General features: G+C 38.9%; 1 protein-coding gene across 3 annotated transcripts in view; it reads left to right on the forward strand.

Annotated features, from left to right (window-relative positions):
* The window catches only part of OSBPL2 (oxysterol binding protein like 2), a 33,081-nt gene that overhangs the window by 8,360 nt on the left and 6,992 nt on the right, over positions 1-17,729 (forward strand). For all 3 annotated transcript variants that reach the window (XM_051633124.1, XM_051633126.1, XM_051633125.1), the window contains exons 2-10: positions 5,540-5,700; positions 10,859-11,006; positions 11,255-11,330; positions 12,819-12,953; positions 13,808-13,905; positions 14,674-14,856; positions 15,915-16,022; positions 16,304-16,393; positions 17,043-17,166. In XM_051633124.1, the coding sequence (XP_051489084.1) occupies positions 5,664-5,700; positions 10,859-11,006; positions 11,255-11,330; positions 12,819-12,953; positions 13,808-13,905; positions 14,674-14,856; positions 15,915-16,022; positions 16,304-16,393; positions 17,043-17,166 (999 nt within the window). In that variant the 5' untranslated portion in view covers positions 5,540-5,663. The remainder of the gene's footprint in view (positions 1-5,539; positions 5,701-10,858; positions 11,007-11,254; positions 11,331-12,818; positions 12,954-13,807; positions 13,906-14,673; positions 14,857-15,914; positions 16,023-16,303; positions 16,394-17,042; positions 17,167-17,729) is intronic.

The following is a 17,729-nucleotide window of genomic DNA, read 5'->3' on the forward strand; positions in this document are numbered from 1 at the left end:
AAGGTGCCAGAGAGCCTGCTCAGTAGGCAATGATCTCCACACCTCTGGTTTCAGAGAGAAGCTGTGAAGGTAGAACCTCTGTGAGGTTGTGAAGGTAGGACTGCCTGCATGTCTCCCCATATGGACACTCACATACCACAGAAAGCATAGAGCAAATGAGATACTTTATCAAGTGATTGCAAAGCCTTGCACTTTTGTTGTCCTGGTGTTAAAAATAAAAATAAATCATGTGTGAGTAATTTATTGTTTAGAATAGATGGAAATGGTGGGAATCCTGGGACTGATCTTCTCGATAATTTACCTCTGGAAAGAGTCCCTGTACATGCTGCTGCTAGGGACTGTGAGGTTGTGCAGGACCCTGTCACCTGCACAGAGTTCAGCATTTGAAACTGAAGCGTGTTACTGGAAGGCAGGTCACCTGGGACCAGTTACTGTGCAGTTCCTTGTTCAGCACCGTGCTTGACAGAGCACTTTCATGTTATTCATACCCAGCTGAGCGACAGGTATGAATGGTGCCTTCCTTTGTCACGGGGCCTTGGCTGTCACCCTGGCGTGGGTGGTGTGAATAGTTATGTGCTCTGTATCAAGGCTGTAACACTGAGGGAAGCATGTTTGATGCTGGGACTGAGCCTCTTGAGATCTTAGTGTGTGTTGTGCCCATTGGTGTGCCATGCATATTGAGGAGCAGCCCTTTCTGTTTGTTCTGTCTGTGACAGAAGTACTTCTGGACAGCAGGGTGTCGATCTTAATAATTCCGTCCTCTCCCTAGAACCTCTTTCAAGGTGTGCTGTGAATGTGGTGCAGTTATTTTCTTGTGTTTCTGCAGTATTTATTACAACTTCTTGCTTTGTTTCATTCTTTGCCCTTGCAAAACATCATGTCCTTTAAGAGATGGTCTGTCCGTGGTCATCGGTCCTATAGGAATGTGTGAACCTTCTCTGATAAACTGTGAGAATATAAAGGAGCTTTAACAAATAACCTGTTTTTGCCTACTTGTGAAGCACCAATGAGACTTTCTAAAAACAAAAATACAGAACAGACTTAGTGTCCATGTGATTAGTAGTTATGTTTCATCCCTTACCTATTCAGGTTTTGGGGTCACTTGCTTGGGACCAACATGGCATTCTTATTTCAGCTTTGGTATCTGCATTTCCAAATTGTGCTATTGGACAGCACAATATCTTGTTTAACCTGTTTGTGAATGGCTTTACAACATCAAGGTGCAAAGATACCAGAAGCTCTTACAAGTTTTTGACATTACATTCTAGGCTTTGGGCTTAACTCTTGCTAGTCTGGTTTTGTAGATTATAGGCATTGGCATGCAAATAAGCAAAATAACTAGAAAAACGAGGTTCTGCCCAAATCACATGTTCAAAAGTTGCCTCAATAAATTATGTTAACTTTGTTGTTTTCTGTTAATTGCTTCGGCACTCAATTTAAATGGGATTTCAAAGAGTAAAATTGTTTTGTGAATATTCTGGACAACCTTTCAGTTTGAGCTTCAAAAATAGCATCTCTCCTGTAGGGAAATCATTGTATTACAACAATAAAAATAAATATGGCAGTTTTTATTCATGCACACAAATCCCATAGTAGATCCAATTAGTATAGACAAATCTTATCACCTTCAAATATGAGGAAATAGAGGAGCTTATCTTGTAAACCACAACATCTGGGCTGCTTGTGGTCAGGAGTGTGTTGTCATTATATTACGAATTTCCAGTTCTCTTAAGGTGCCTCTATTTGCAGCTTTTTCCTATTATTTAGGAAATGATTTGCACAGTCTCTCTTTGTCCATAAATGTGACAATGCAGCTGGGCTGCAATCCCAGGACCAAGGCACCTTTCTGTGTGTCTGTGCCTTGGGTACCCAGGCCCAGCCCATTAGCACAGGCTCCTCAAGTGAAGCCCGCTCAGGGAATTTTAACCTGTAAACCAGTGAATCCTGACTGCTGGAATAGGGTTCTCTACAACCAAGAGTGAGTGAAGTCCTGTATGGAAAACTGTTATTTTGCTGATGAACACTGTGTATGTAGGAAAATATCGAAATATACTTTGTATTTATTCTAGAGTGTAGGACTAAAAGATCTGAACATGATCTGATGGTTATGAATGATTCTCCAGGATGGGAGTTGGTCCTTTATCTCCTGAAGGTCTTTCTGAGGCAGGAGTATTGAATGTCAATTCTGATAAAGCTGTTAACTATGGTTGCTAGTGTGTGACTGGATTCTTTTGGGTACCTGGTGGACATGGAGGAGGAAATTGTATTGCAGATACTGAACATGAAGCAAACAAATATTTCTGTCTTCTGGCCTTTCAGCCTCATTGAAAGTAACTTTTTGCTGTTGCTTTTAGCAAAAGAAAAGGGCTTAATCCAAGCTTTTTTGCTCATGAAAGCTAAATGCTGTTATCATTGTGTGTTCAGCTCCATGCAAATTAATCTCTGCTAAATTAAAGAACTGAATGTAAAAGAAGCGATATGAGACTTCATATATTCCTGCTGTAACTCTGATGCAAAGTATATTATTTCATTCTTTAAAAATTCTCCTAGCATCTTAGGAGAATTTTCAACTATTGCTTGAAGTGACTTCCATGAATATTTTGTTCTTAAGGTAAGAATAACAAAGCTTATATGTAGCTCACAGGGAAATGACTGAACTTTTGTTTTCAAATAATGAGCTTAAGGTGTGGTGGGAGGTGCGTATCAGGAGGAAGCAGCATAACTCTTGCTTTCAGTCGAGTCTTTCATTGTAGTTGCTTCACTTATATTTGAGTGTTTTTATAGGAAAGCTTCATTGTCTTTGTCGTGAAGCTGCCCCACTGTGTGAGGTGATTCACTTCACAAGTTCTTTTGTAACACAATTATTGTGCAGGAAGGAGGAAAGGAGAAACTGGCATTCATCTGTATGACTGTTTAAGGTTCTTAGTGATAACTGACAATTTTTTAAATCATAGTTTTTATGTCTTAGTGCCTTCTGTACAAGACTATAGCATGCAGGGGGTTGTTAGGAAGCATCTCTGGAGCTTGCAGTCAGATATGAAACATGACAGTGTTTGCAGAGGGACCTGCTCTTTGCATTAGAACTGAGCAGGGATGGGGTTTGAACTAGCTCTTCTCTCCCCTTTTTATGAGTTGCAGATAGGTAGAGACTAATATAAAAAGGGAAGATGCAAGAAAGCATAGAGAAAATGATGGATAGTGCTGATCATGAGAGAGCTGTATCTTATGCATAAACACGTTTCCTTCTGGAAATATTGGCTGCTGTTTTGCTGGAAGGATGCAATACTTGTGGACAATTGAAACCATAAAGGTCTTGCATCTTCAAGGATACAGTAGCTTGGAGGGTTAACAAGCCCTCCAAAGTAACATTTTTGGCAAACTAGTAGAGTCTGTTGAGCATGTTGATAATGGCTTCTGGGGTGAGCAGTTGTCCCTTGATGTCCAGTTCCTGTTTTACGTAACAATGGTTTTCTTTGAATTCCATCTTTCCAACCCCTTGAAAGGTTTACATAGTTGCATCCTCAAGGACAGATTTTCTGCAAAGGTATCACTTATTTGGAAAAGGTGCTTCCAGACCTATTGCGGGGGGCTGGAAAGTTTGGAGAAGCTGTTAAACTGACAAAAACTTTGGTATGAACAAGCTTTTTTTTTAAGAAGTCAGGGACTGGCTTCCACCAGTACACTGACTAGTACTTAGAGTGCAGATTTAGAACAATGTAACCAATTCTGCTGTTCAGTTCACCCAGAAATCTAAGCCGGCTGCTGCTCTTGAACCAGCTGTTAGTTAATAGTTTCTCCCTTTCATTCTGTGGCAGCATGGTTACTAGTGGCCTGAACTGCCCATATCATTCTGAGGTTGCTGCTCCTTTCCCTTACAGAAGCAGAGTGCTTGCTGATGATCTGACATTGGAAGTCTTCAGACATCCATGTGTCTGGCTTTTTCATGTCTTGAGCTGTTGCATCCCTCTTGCATAGTAGAATGCAGCATTTGCGAAAAGTAAGTCAGAAACTGGTTTCTGATGAGCAAGAAAGTTGAAGGTTTAAAGGTCTGTAAGTGGAGAACAGCACAGGAAAAGGGGAAGGGAACTATCATCCAGCTGAGAGTAATTGCAACAGCGTGGTAGCAACAGGCAAGAGAAGCAGCTGCATCCAATTTTGCCCTTGTGGAGGTGAGGGCTTATGGATAAGAAATTGCTGAAGATCACCTGAAGCTCAGTTAGTCACCATGATGCAGAGATGGAGATGTAACCCTACAGTGGCCAGCAAAACAGGGAGTTGCTAAGGGAAAGGGACAAACTGAAATATTTGGCCTTGACAGACCTAACACTCCAAGGTGAATGCTGTGTTCACTAACTTAGAGGAGTTCCAAAATAGGCTATTTTAGCTCCTCCTTATGAATGGAGAGTTGGGTTGACTGTATGTGTGTGTGACATTCAAATCACTCTTGTTCTGGGCAGTGAGGTAAAAGGAGTTGAAATACAGGTGGAATTGTGCAGTGTGATTTCTTGGAGAGAGGAAGAGAAAAGGAATTGGCTCCAAAGGTGGCAAGCTGTGCTACTAGGAGTGGAGTTTGCTTCTGGTTTTCTTTCTCTTAATTGGGATGGAATTGTGCAAGTCATAATTACTTGGGAAAAGCTATGGTCACAAATGCAGTGGGATCTTCAAGGATCATAAAAAAAATGGAGACTGACAGGTTGAGATTGTTTTGGAGGAGATACTGATAGCATTGCCATGCTGTTTATCTTTTTGTACTTGGCTCATCATTGGTGCCTGATGAATATTTGTAAGAGTGGAAGTGAAATTTTCTCATTCTCCTTTGGCTAAAGTTGGGTGAAGTAAAAATGTTTGTGATACCACTCCCAGCCATCTGGAAAAAATCTAATTTAGTCTATCCATAAAGTAGAGCTGGAATGCTTCATAAATCTGTAAGTTGTTTGCAGTGTGCTTGGATTTATGGAGAAAAAGTTTGTTGTTTCTTTACACTGCCCCTCTAGAGGGAAAAATCTCCATTTGTCTCTTCAGGAGTTCATAGCAGGAGCCTGACAACACTTCTCTAGTGGTCACTAGGTGCTGGTTGCATGATGCACAGTGGGGCCCAACATTTTTATGCAACAGTGAGATATAGAGAGACAAGATTCTCATTCTTGTTCCCAGCTTTCCTGGTTAAGGTTGCTGTACTATTTATGCTCTGGCTGAAGAGGAGGATTTTTGTTTTGCCAGCTTTTTCTTCCTTCAGTTCTCTGCTTCTTCAAGCTGTACTTGCCTGAAATTTAACTTGCTGTAAAATAAGGTCTATTTTACAAGAATGTATGTATTTATACAAGGAGAAATTTGGCATAGTATGTCAGCTGTTCTTGTGGTAGGTAGTATTCATCTTCAGGATTACTTTGGTATCAAAGAAGGCTGTTTACTTATGAATATAAAAATCCATCTTTTGCCACGGGACAAAACAGGAAAATTAGTATTTGTCAGATGTGCATGTTTGTGTTGGTAAGAAATGTGGAAGTTGCTAATTCTTTTTCCCTGTTTTGCCACATAGATCATCTAAAGCAGCTGGGCATTTGCAAAAGAGGGCTTTGACAGCACACAGACAATCTCTAAATCAAGTTCAAGGATGCATTAGAGGAAGCTGGATTGGCTGTACAGAGATTCCACACTGAAGGATGAATAGTGAAGAAGAGTTTTATGATGCCGTTACGGGTGAGTGATGGCCATGCTGCCAAAAAAACAGAATAAACCCTAAAAAAACCCTCCTATAAGCTGCATTGTGTGTGGTGAATGGCTGCTAATATATTGCTGTTAAGAAAGAAATAAAAAGTAAAATGCTGTTCGTAAAACTTGTAGTGCTAGCTGCTGAGAAGAAGAGGAGAATGATAATTCGGGTTCAGACTTGGAAATGAAGGGGGTTTTTGTTAAAGCTATGAATTTATCCCTGTAACAATCCTTTAGTAGCAAAGTCTTGCTGTCATTTTCTTTAAAATGCAGGTAATTTACTAGCAGCTTGAGTAATGCTTTTCATACCCTTTGAAAGGTGAAATATCTTCCTTGGATTACTTTTATTATTATTTTATTTATTTTAATGGAAAACTTATCCTGAAGAATTGAAGGAGAAAATGTTTTTCTAGGGAGAAACAAATTGCTGTAAAAGTCTGCTTTCAAGATAGGGAGCCAAAAGTCTTTGCCATCCAGTGCTGTTTCCAGAAAAGCAAACATGAATCACTTCACACTTGAGCAGTGTATCAAATAGTACTTTTCTTTGAACTAATAAAGATGAATGGTTGTTTATAAGAGCCTTACGTGGTTGTAGTGGTGAAATAAAATGCTTGAAGTATTTTAATAAAAAAAAAGTAATAAAATAATCCTGTCAAAGATCTCAAACCATTTCAAAGTCTTCCACTTCAATGTCTGCTCAGAGATCCTGTAATAGAGGTGAAATGAGAAATGCTGGCAACAGTCAGTGTAGAGTGGTTGGGAATGAAAAGAGAGTTTCAGCAGCAGCCCAAGTAGTGTCCTGCCTGCTCTAAGATACTATGAGGTCACACTCCACAACTACACTTCTGTAGTTACTGCTGACATCCAGTTGTAGAATGTCAATCTGTCCTAAAGAGACCCCTGGTTTTTTTTGTGGTGGATTTCATGTCTTTGGCTGAGAAGTTCCCTGCTTCTGACACTGTCCCCATCATATCCAAAAGACGGGTTCGTGTGCTGGAATTGCATGCTGCATGGTTGGGAATAGTCCTGGCAGCTGGTTTGTCCCTGACTGGGTGATGAGTATGCTTGCAGATGTGCAGGATGGGCTGTGTTATATGTACAGGTGATGAATCAAGTTAGTGACTGGTAAAGAGTTCCCATGGAGAGAAGTTCCTTTGCATTCAGAGGTTATTAGCATTGCTGATTAGTTGGACACTTGACATCCTTACTTCGTGAATGAGTGCTCCCCTTGGGAATCTCTTGGAAGTGTTACCTGTACGTCCTGACAGCTCAGCATCTGCTTTTTCTCAGATCTAGGGGTTAGTCTTCTCTGTGACTGGATCAGGTAAAACAGTCAATTCTTTGAAATTTTATGAGACAGGGAGCTTAGGTCACCTCATGGTTGTTGATCTCATCACAGTCTAGTTAGAGACTGTGTGCCATCAGGTTCTGCTGGCTCAGTATTGCATCCTTCATCAATTCTATCAGGTATCTATTTGCCAAAGTGGGAAAGGATAGCCAGAGAACAGGAGAATGCTTGCCTAGTTACCAGGGTATTTTATTTTTTACAAATACCAGTAGTTTTGATTTTTTTTTTTTTTTAAACATCAACCTGCACTTCCATGGAAATCTGTTCTGTGCCCATGAGGTTTATCTGGCCCAGTGTATTTGTGGGGTATTGCCCTTCCATTGCCAATTGCTTGGCTGTTGATCACTTTAAACTATTGCTTTCACTTGAAGAGGAGGAAGGGAGGTATCTGCTGCCAAATGTAGACATTTTTATCATGTTGGGATCAAACTAAAAGAGGAGATTCTGCCCCAGTGTTGAAGTGTTGGAAAGAGCCAGCCTGCCTCCTATTGGAGCAGCACCACACGGACACACGGGGAGAAGATGGACCTGGGTGGAAAAGTGGAATTCAGTAGTTCTCTACACTTCCAGCATATTTATCCCTATTCTTCATGCCCTTTTTAGGTCTGAAGGTTCTCAGTACTCTGCTGTTTTGATTCCCTTTCTGTCTGGAGTGACAAGGCTTAATTAGTATTTAAGGAAGTTGCTGACTGTACAAAAGGAGTGGTCTTGTGTCTTGGTGTGTGACTCACAGTACGGTGTGCCTCTCTGCTGCCTTGTAGGTGGATGGATAGCATAGTCTGGGTGGATTTGTTTCATTTGCAGGATGTGGAAGAAGAAGGCTAAGAAAACTAGAGTTACTGGCAAGTCACTTTTCTTTAAGCTCTTAAGACAGATTAATGTTGGCACCCAACTTAAGCTTTTTAATTAGCAAATTTAAGACTTTTAAAAAGGCTTTTCTTTCACTCTTAACATGTCTAAGTTGGGACTGTTGATTAAGCTAATTTTTGACATTTTATTTCTAAGTGGTGCCCTATCCCCTATTTTAAATTCTCATTTTTATTCTCACTCCCAGTGGCTCTTCACTATAAAAGCTGTCCTGCAAGTAAAACTTAGGTATTCAGTTTTGCATGTTCAATACTTTAATGGCAGCTGGAGACTGTTTGTAAAGGAGAAAAACTAGAAAAAGAGAAAATAAATTGTGTTTATTTCAGATCAGTACTTCTTCCTCTGTGAAGAGTGTTCTCTGGATAGTTCTTCACAGAACTATAATATTTATAACTTCATTGAGAAGCAGCTTTTAAAACCTTCTCAATGGACTTAAGTATACAAGCCAGTTGATACTTGAGTTTGAAAGTATAGTTGAAGGTCTAGTGATTATCTAGCTGTGTTTGCTAGTTGTTTTCTTATTTGTTTTGTTTTTTTGAAGTAATTAGGTGGAGATGAACTCTTAATAAAGACTTTATTATAGACTATCTTAATAAAGTCTTAATAAAGACTTAATAAAGACTAAATACACTTCTGGTATATCTTATATTTCTGGAGTGGGGATTTAGTTTTTGTTGTTTGTATGCAAGATACTTGTTTAAATTGGCATTAATTTACTTACCAATTATATATTGTTGTCCACAAATTATGTATATGCCTGAGTCTAAATTCCCATACTGGAGCAGCGCAAAACAATTCTGAATCATGGAGAAACAGAGAGACTAGTTTGAATAAAAAGACGATCATTTGGTCGGATTTGCAAGGTTTCAAGTACAATGTAAAGGTTGTAATTCCAGTAACGTTTTTTATAACTATTCCCCTCTAAGCCAGTTGACTAGTCCTGTTATGAAGCTTTACATTTAGGTGTGTTTATCTCATTGAAGTGCCCATTAAATGTGGTGGTGTTCTTATGTTGTGTCTGTTTGATCAGCATTCTGGGTGAGGGAACGTGTACCTGAAAGCCCATCTGTTTTTTTCAACTTCATCAGTCAAACTAATAACAGTTATTTCATTTGCCCTACAGTACTTGCCTTTTCTATCTCCTTGTATTGTAATAGGCTCCAAAAAAGCCAATAAATGGTTAGAAATGCTTTTTTTAAACAACAAATATTCTGTTATGGGTTGACTGAAGACAAGCATGTGTTGTTTGATTTTTTTAAGTCAGGTGTTTCAGGGTAGTCTTCATTTTAATGACCTGAACATGTTATGACTATCATACTTTCCAATTAAGTACTAAGACTGCTGAGGTGTGGTTACTGCTGTGTAATTACATACTTGTGACATCAAAATGTAGCAGACAGTTTAAAACATCACCCATTACACTTGCTGCTTACCAAACAGGATCTTGTCAGTGGTACTTCCTTGTGTAGTTTTGAATGTTATTCTCACAGTCTTGATGCCTGAAAAAATGGGAACTTTTGGATTTTGCTTAAGTGTCTTCATGAATTGCTTTAATAAAGTAAAAGCACCATATGGGAGATGATAAAGTTTAAGTAGTACTTGTGATAGATGCTCTCTATTTTTAAACAGTTTATCACAGAGGATCACAATATTTTACTCTATTTAAGATGGAAATTATCTTTGTCAAAGCTGATTTCTTTACTCCATTAGAGTGTTTACATGCGTTGTAATATTTTGGAATCTTCTGTACCCACAACTGGACTTTGGGATAGGTTGTAGCTGAGTGTGATGCTAACTGTCAGCACGTAGACAAGTGGTGGCCCAGGTTGTGATAAGTGGAATGAAAGGAATACAAAAATGTGAGTGTGTTCCTTAAAACTGTGGCAAGAATTATGTGCCAGCAAATATACACGTTATCACGTTGCTTTTGGATTCTGACTCTTAAATTGGAAGCTGGAAACCAAAGTTGTCTTGTAGTTCTTGGTGAAGAACTGACCCTTGTGGCACTCAACAAGAACTTAATGCTCTTTGAGTTATTTTCAGCATATGCAAAAAATAAATTGTCATTTTTCTAAGTGTGTGTGGGAAGTCGTGTGATGTGAAATCATTAGACTAAACTCTTGGATTATTGGCTTAGTCCAACTTGTACTTAAAGCTGCCTGATTACAGAAGCTTGTGTTCCTGTAGGTTCCTGTTGGTTTAACCTTTCTATGGTTAAAGCTCTTTGGAGCATGTTGTTTTTGGGGGTGCTGACTTTTAGTTATGACAGTGTTTTCAGCAGTTACCCACCCAAGTGGATAGAATTGGGTCACAGGAAAGGAGCCATTTACTGCCAGTCATGCGTTGGATCACTTGTAGAGCTCTGGGAATGATTCATCTTGGTGTACACAGGTGCTGTAACCATTAGGGAAGGGTCTTGTGGTTTGCACACATGGATAGCAAAAAGAAATGGGGTATCCTACATTTCTGTTGCTCTAGTGGTCTGAATATTTGCTGCTGAATTGTGAAAAGGCCATTTTCTCTTTTTTTTTGCTCCTTGCCTGTTTGCATTGTAAGTAGGATAAGTTAAATTTTTTAAGGTCTTTGAGAAATGACTGAAATGAACAAAATTACTGTAATCACACTGCAGCTCTGCAGAAGAGACAATACAACTAATCTGATTAGGAGCTACTGAAGAACTTGCAAGATTCTAAATTGGTTTTATATTCATCAGTGTGAAAAAATAGTTGAGGATGCTTGATTCTAATACAAGACTTTGCTCTAAATCATCTTGGAAATTAGATCACTTAATAAAGGGTTTTCACTTTGATATTCTTTAAAATAAAATAACCAGGTGTAAGTGTACTTATGCTGTGAGAGTCACAAAATGTGGGTGGCACTCTGGCATAATAAGGTTTCTTAGAAAACTATTGCCTTGTGGTTTTTATGCAGGCTTTGATTCTGACAATTCTTCAGGAGACTTTTCAGAAGCAAATCATAAAGTGTCAGAAATGCTTGATCTGGATCCACACCAAAGCAGTAGGACTGGAAAGCGTAACGGAGAGACAGAGATTCAAGAAAATGGAATTAAGAGGCACAGGTAAACACAGGGTGCTGCACAGTAAATGAGAAGTGAGTATGTGAGGCTCATTATCTTTTAGGGCATTAGCGTTCTTCTTGGAAGAGGTTAATTAATTCTCATTGGAACTGAAAGGCATTTCACTTGTCTGTTTCTTATGTCAACATAGGTTAATGTTTTGCTTTCTTTATAAATTACTTCAATACCTACAAGTGAGAATCTTTTGTTTATGGTGCTGATAATGACATTTGTTTTTTTTCCCATTACAGGACATCATTACCTGCCCCAATGTTTTCTAGGAGTGATTTTAGTGTGTGGAGCATATTAAAAAAATGCATTGGACTGGTAAGTTAGCTTGGCTGAAATATGCTGATGTTAGGTCTCCTAACTTCAACTGCTTAATTTAATTGCTTAAAACTTACAACATAGAGCAAAACCTGGTGCCTTTTGCATTTCTTTTCTGTAGGGAACATAATCTTAAACTGCAGCTCTCTAAATCTCATCATCCATTTACTAACAGTGCTGTTTCTTTACTTGTCTCAGCTGTTGGAGCACGTTGGAGCACCAGCCCCTCTCCTCCCAATTTAAGCAGTTTGTGCCAAAAAAAAAAAAATGCTTTTGAAGGGGTAGAAAAGTTTGGGATAGAGTGTCTTAGAGAGCCCAGGGTAGTCTTGGGGTATTAATGGTGTGATGTAATAGCATCACAGGATTTATTCTTGGACCCAGAAACACAAGCCTCTGCTCTGTGGTGTAAAGCACCCCACTGGTGTTTTCTTTTAATCTTTTAAGAATTCAGTTCCACGTTTGTTTACTTCATTCTTGTTAGGAATGAAAATGGTGTTCTGCAGAGGGCCTTGCTGCAACAGCCACTTTTAGAAGTGGTAGCAATTACATTCATGTCTAGTCTAGGTCTGCCAATACAGTCTTTGAACACAACAGACAAGTCAGTGAACCCTTCTGCTACCTTAATTTATGTCATATAAGAGATACAGCTGTACTGTCCAAACTCCTTTCATTAGGATGAGTGACCTATCTACTGGAATGCTTTGCTGGGACCAAATCAATTAAAGTCAGTTAGGAGCAACTTTTTTTTCCCCTTTATTGTCTGTGACAATGTGAGGAAAACATTGCATTAGCTTACCTGGTGGCTTTCTCCTTTCCACTAAGTTTTAAGCACTTAAATGGTGCTTTAGTGCTCAGTCATGAGTACAACTTTTTAATTAAACTACCAGATTTGCTTTGATACAGTAGAAGACCTGCAGAGTTGGAAATATCTGTGAACTTTGTCTGTCTTGTATCCACCTGTGAAACAAGAAACATTTTGACACAAATAACAGGTTGCTTAAATAAGGCCACTAAAATTTGTTAGAGCAATCCAAACCCTATTCTTTGTGTAACTGTTCCTTTTAAAACACAATTTGTGGTTACTTCAGTAAAATAGTTAGATTTTATGCAAATAGGTACGTGAGGATTTAAAAGGAAGGTGTGGTACTTTGGTATCTGTCATGAACTGGTTGGCACATTATTGCTGCTATCTATGGAAATTTTAACCTCTTATGTAGACCACAGAATAGAAGGTAACATTTTTCTTGAATGTACCAGGTTAACTGGATCAATTTTTGAGGCTGTTTATTCCTTCAGACTCCTAGGAAGGTTCTGCAGCTCTTCCAGCCTCTTTCAGCCGTAGCACTTGGAGGCCTAATATAGGCTTAGCAAAATGTCTTTTAAATAATGCCACAAACTAACCCACAACTGATTTTCAAATTTCGTGTTGTTGTCAGTTATGAGCTTAGTGTCGTGTCTAAGAAATGAACTTATCCTTTTGTCACCCAGGAGCTGTCCAAGATCACGATGCCTATTGTCTTCAATGAGCCGTTGAGTTTCCTGCAGCGGATAACGGAATACATGGAACACATATACCTCATTAATAAGGCTTGTAGTCATGCAGACCCCCTGGAAAGAATGCAGGTAAGTCACAGGTACCACCTTCTGGTTAGTTCAGAAGAAGTTGGTCTCTCCTAAAATCTTTCATTTCAAGACAGTTTCTCACTTGAGTGTATTTCTTTCTCTTGGGGCTAGCATAGGAATGCTTGTATCTGTCTGTCTAGACAAGTTTCTTGATTCATAGTGGCTGTCTCAGGTATTTGTGACACTTGCACATGGGATGGTGTGCACAGAATCTGAGACAAAAGTCTAGTGCAGGAGAGTGTCACAACTGACAGTGCCCAAGGACCTGTATCCTTTTCAGGATTGCTTTAACTGTCACTCTTACTCGTGGTTTTGTGTTGTGAGGTAAGATCCTGCCTCTAAGTCACCTTAACTTCATTTGTTTTGTGGCTCCATGATTTTTAAGTTACTGGATGAAAAATTGTTGTGACAGACAAGTTTTACCACTCTCTCCTTCAAAACTGATCATTGTTCAGAGTAGAATCCATAGAGTATAGCACCTGACTGGTCTCAATATAAGGAACTGAATGCATTGAAACCAGCCCTGTGTACATGAGGTTGTGCTGGTATTGCTCATAGGGGAAAAGTAGATTTAAGTCCTCTTAGAGGGAGGCAGAGAAGCATGGAGCAGAGTTTAACCTGGCAAAATGTACTTCAGAAAATAATTCCTTTTGGAAATGAGATTTCTTTATTAGCTTTTGATATTTCCCCACTTCTGTATCACTTACCCTGTGACTTACAGATGTTCTGCCCTTAATATATACTGCTTTCTTTTTGGAAGAAGAATGAAATACTGTAATGTGCAACAAATAAAATAGATTACACTTACAGTTTTAATGTACTATTATAGCAATGTGTTCTTAATTTGCTTACAGGCTGTAGCTGCTTTTGCAGTTTCTGCTGTAGCTTCTCAGTGGGAGAGAACTGGCAAACCATTTAACCCACTGTTAGGAGAAACCTATGAATTAACCAGGTAATAATTGATTTAAATTGAGAGCTGGGGTTATTTTTGTTATAAGTATGTGTAACTTCTGGATTAGCAGACTCCCATACTAGTTTGGCTGTTTATTCAATGAAATAAAAAAACCTAAAATATATTTCTGAGGTTTTTTACCCGAACTATCTCAAAGTCTTTGAGAAGTTGCTATAAAAGCTAATTATTTGATTTCTAGGTTTAGGCAGAGTATTCTTTGAATTATTGAGAGAAGAAATGGTCTGTGTTCTTCCACCAAAGACATTTCCTGACCAGAGACTATAAATTAATTTAAGGAGTGTTTTGCTGATCATGTCAGATAGAGGAGTTAGTTTGAAGGACCTCCAGCTTGCTTAGATAAATGGGTGTTAAGGCTGCAGTGGAGAAAATAATTTTCAGTCAGACCTTCTACTGCTGCCCAAAGGGTTTCATTTATTTCAGTGGAACTTCTTCAAATGGGTAGAAAGTCATTTAGGTGTTTGAATGTGGGTTGATTTGGGGTATGAAGATGTGTTCAGAGTACAATTCCTTTTGTTAATTGTTCAAGTGTCATTTAGGTGTTTGAATGTGGGTTGGTTTGGGGTATGAAGAGGTGTTCAAAGTACAGTTTCTTTCATTAATTGTACAAGTGTCACAGGACTAGAAAAGTCTCACCTTCAGTTTAATCTAAAAATCCTTCAAACATTTTTAAAGTATCAAGTAGCTCTTTTCTTTTGTAACATTTAAAAAAGCCTACTGTTTAATGCTCTTTTTTTTTCTTGTTGCTAGGGAGGATTTAGGATTTAGGTTTATATCTGAGCAAGTCAGCCACCACCCACCTATTAGTGCATTTTATTCTGAAGGCCTCAATAAGGATTTTATTTTTCATGGATCAATCTATCCCAAACTAAAATTCTGGGGAAAGAGTATAGAAGCAGAGCCTCGGGGAACCATTACTTTGGAGCTTCTGAAGTGAGTATGAGAAGTAAATACCTTTTTTATGTTGGTGTCCTTAACATTTACTTGAATAAATCAAGATAGGTGCTAATAATCTTATTGGCTTCTCATAAGTGATTATCTAAAAGCCTCTTGCTGAAGAGTTAATTTACAAGTTATTTTTCACTGCTTAATTTCAGGGCTCTCCTTGTTTTTTGTGTGTTTGTTTTAATTTATGCCATGCTTGTGTATCTACAGCAATTTGACCCAGATTTTCTTCCATGAAAATTAGCATTTCTTAAAAATTGAATGCTACTGAAAGCTGGTTCTGTGAAGGTGTGTAAAAATTAGAGAGAAAATTCTATTACCAGGCTATTCAGGCTCATCTTGCTTTAAATATTGTTGTTGGCTTTGACTGTTTGTGTGGGAAGAGCTGCATCTTCAGAATGAGTGTTCTGTGGTATAAAGGCACGTGAGAAACTTGTCAGGATTGCCTCGTCACCTGTTTGGAACTTCCTGGGCATGATCACCTTCCTGTTAAACTCAAGAGTGCCTCTCCAGATTACTTCTAGGCTTGTCCCTAATTTTGGATGTCTTTCATAAATTATGTGACTTCCCATAAGTTGGTTTGTGCCCTGATGGCACCAAGACTCTGGAGCTTTCCCAAGGAGGACACAAGGATGTACTAGATAATGGTGTCAGTTGAATAGAAGACACTATTAGGTGCTAGCTTGTCAGTCCAGTTCTGCAAGTGTTCTGTTTGGTCACATACAGCTTTAAAAGCACAAATAAAAAAAAGGCATTCCTGGACTGCTGTTTATATTGAGCTGGAATTTGTAATCAAAAGCACAGCAAGTGTAAAACTTTCAAGTCTATGAGAAGGAAGAAAAACAAATGGGATATCACTTTATTAACTTGCACTAATGTTTAGATACAATACAGTGTTGGCTTATAAAGAAAAATCTGTTTCTTCTCTGTTTTGAAGTTAATTGCTGGCTGTTCGTAGGAGTCCTAAATATTTTGCCCTGCCACAAACAGCCTTACTCTCCATCCCAAACTCAAGAAAACTACTTATTTCTCTGTTTTCTTTGCAGACATAATGAAGCTTACACATGGACAAATCCAACCTGCTGTGTACATAATGTAATTATTGGTAAACTGTGGTTAGAACAATATGGAACAGTAGAAATTGTAAATCACAGGTAATGTTTTATCCCTAGTACTTTTGATGTATTTTAGATATACATGAAGCTTAGAAGTATGGTCATGTTTTCAGTTGGCTTCCACAGGCTGGTGTCTTGATGTGCACATCGATTTATTTGTTGTCCTTTTTGTGGAATTTTGAAATTCCTGTGCCTTTCTAATGCCCTGGTCAGATAATACACCATAGTTAAAAATAATTATTAAAAAAATTATAAAAATGTGAACTTGCCACTGTATTCAAGACATTGCTTCTTTAAGCATGTATTTATTTCCTCTGCAGTACTGGAGATAAATGTGTCCTTAATTTTAAACCATGTGGCCTGTTTGGGAAAGAGCTTCACAGAGTGGAGGGATACATCCAGGACAAAAAGTAAGTGATTAAATCCTTTTGGTCTCTCTGTTTCTGAGCACTGTGCAGTTTGTTTTGTGCTGGCATAGTGACCATGACTGATGTGACTACAAAGCTGCTACCAATGCAGACTGTCACCCATTTCTCCTCTCTGTGTCAGTATTAAGCCCCTTGAGTATAGGATGATCATTTTAAGCATTATTAGAAAAACTCTCCAGTCCAATCTTGGGAAATAAAGGTATCCACAGAAAATGCAGAGTAGTCACAACTGATTTCACTGTTGTACAGTTACAATTCCAGTCTTCAGTCTAAAATAAAGAGAATATAGCTATTAGAAATTTTTAATTAACCCCAAACCAGTTTTGAAATTCTGAGTCTTCATATTGTAAACTATTGGCTTGATTGCCCCCACACTCCTTTTAACTGTGGCAAAAGCATGAGACTAATCAGGAGGATCTGTTCTGCAGGACTGAAAGTCAGAAAGACTGAAATAATCTGAAACCTTTTATTTGCATTATCAATTACCTGACTCCTAAGAAATATGCAGACAAACATAAAATACAGCAAAGTATGAGGCTGGATATTTATTATAGATCAGAATCTGCCTGACTTGGCTTGGAAGGCTTTACAAGAAGCACAAGCTCAGTCTCTTTTTTTTTTTTCTCTGCAGCAGAAAGAAGCTGTGTGTGATCTATGGCAAGTGGACAGAATGTTTGTGGTGCACTGATCCCACCATGTATGAGACGTACAAGAAGAACGAGAAGAGAGGCGGGGAGCAGAAGAAACCGAAGCCGGTAAGGGTCAGGATTCCTCAGGGAGGAAAGATATGGAACATGAGACAGGAAAGGAGAACATCTTCTGTATGGAAATGGTCGGGAGGTGGTGAATGGAGGGTTGAAGCAGTGTCTTTTGTGGGGGTTGGATGCGGGCAGTGCCAGGCCCGTGAGAAGGCATTGCACTTAGAACTTGTGTAGACCTGGGTGTGAGCTGCTGTCATCAGAGGGAGCTCATGGGGATGGTGTTTGCTAGAGGTTTGTCAAAGACAAGTCATCACATAGCAACCCCCAAGCTGAGGTTGTCCAGCCCTTGAATGAGGAAAGGAGCTCTACTGCCAACTCCAGATGTAAAAATGCAAGGATTTGGATGTTTTTTAAAGTCAGTGATGCTTTTTGGTGATGCGGCCTTTCAGAATGTGTTGTGTTAGGCAGCCTTGACAACAAAGGGGGCTGGAATGATGCAGGGTTTTCCCATCACGTGTAAGCAGTATCAGGTAAGTTACTGCCAAAGCTTCAGTGTTATATGGAAAATGCAAAATGTTGGATGGTGCAGCAGAGGACATGGGTTTCCTGGTATCAGC

The sequence above is a fragment of the Apus apus genome, chromosome 15 (assembly GCF_020740795.1).
Source record: "Apus apus isolate bApuApu2 chromosome 15, bApuApu2.pri.cur, whole genome shotgun sequence".
Classification (NCBI taxonomy): Eukaryota; Metazoa; Chordata; class Aves; order Apodiformes; family Apodidae; genus Apus; species Apus apus.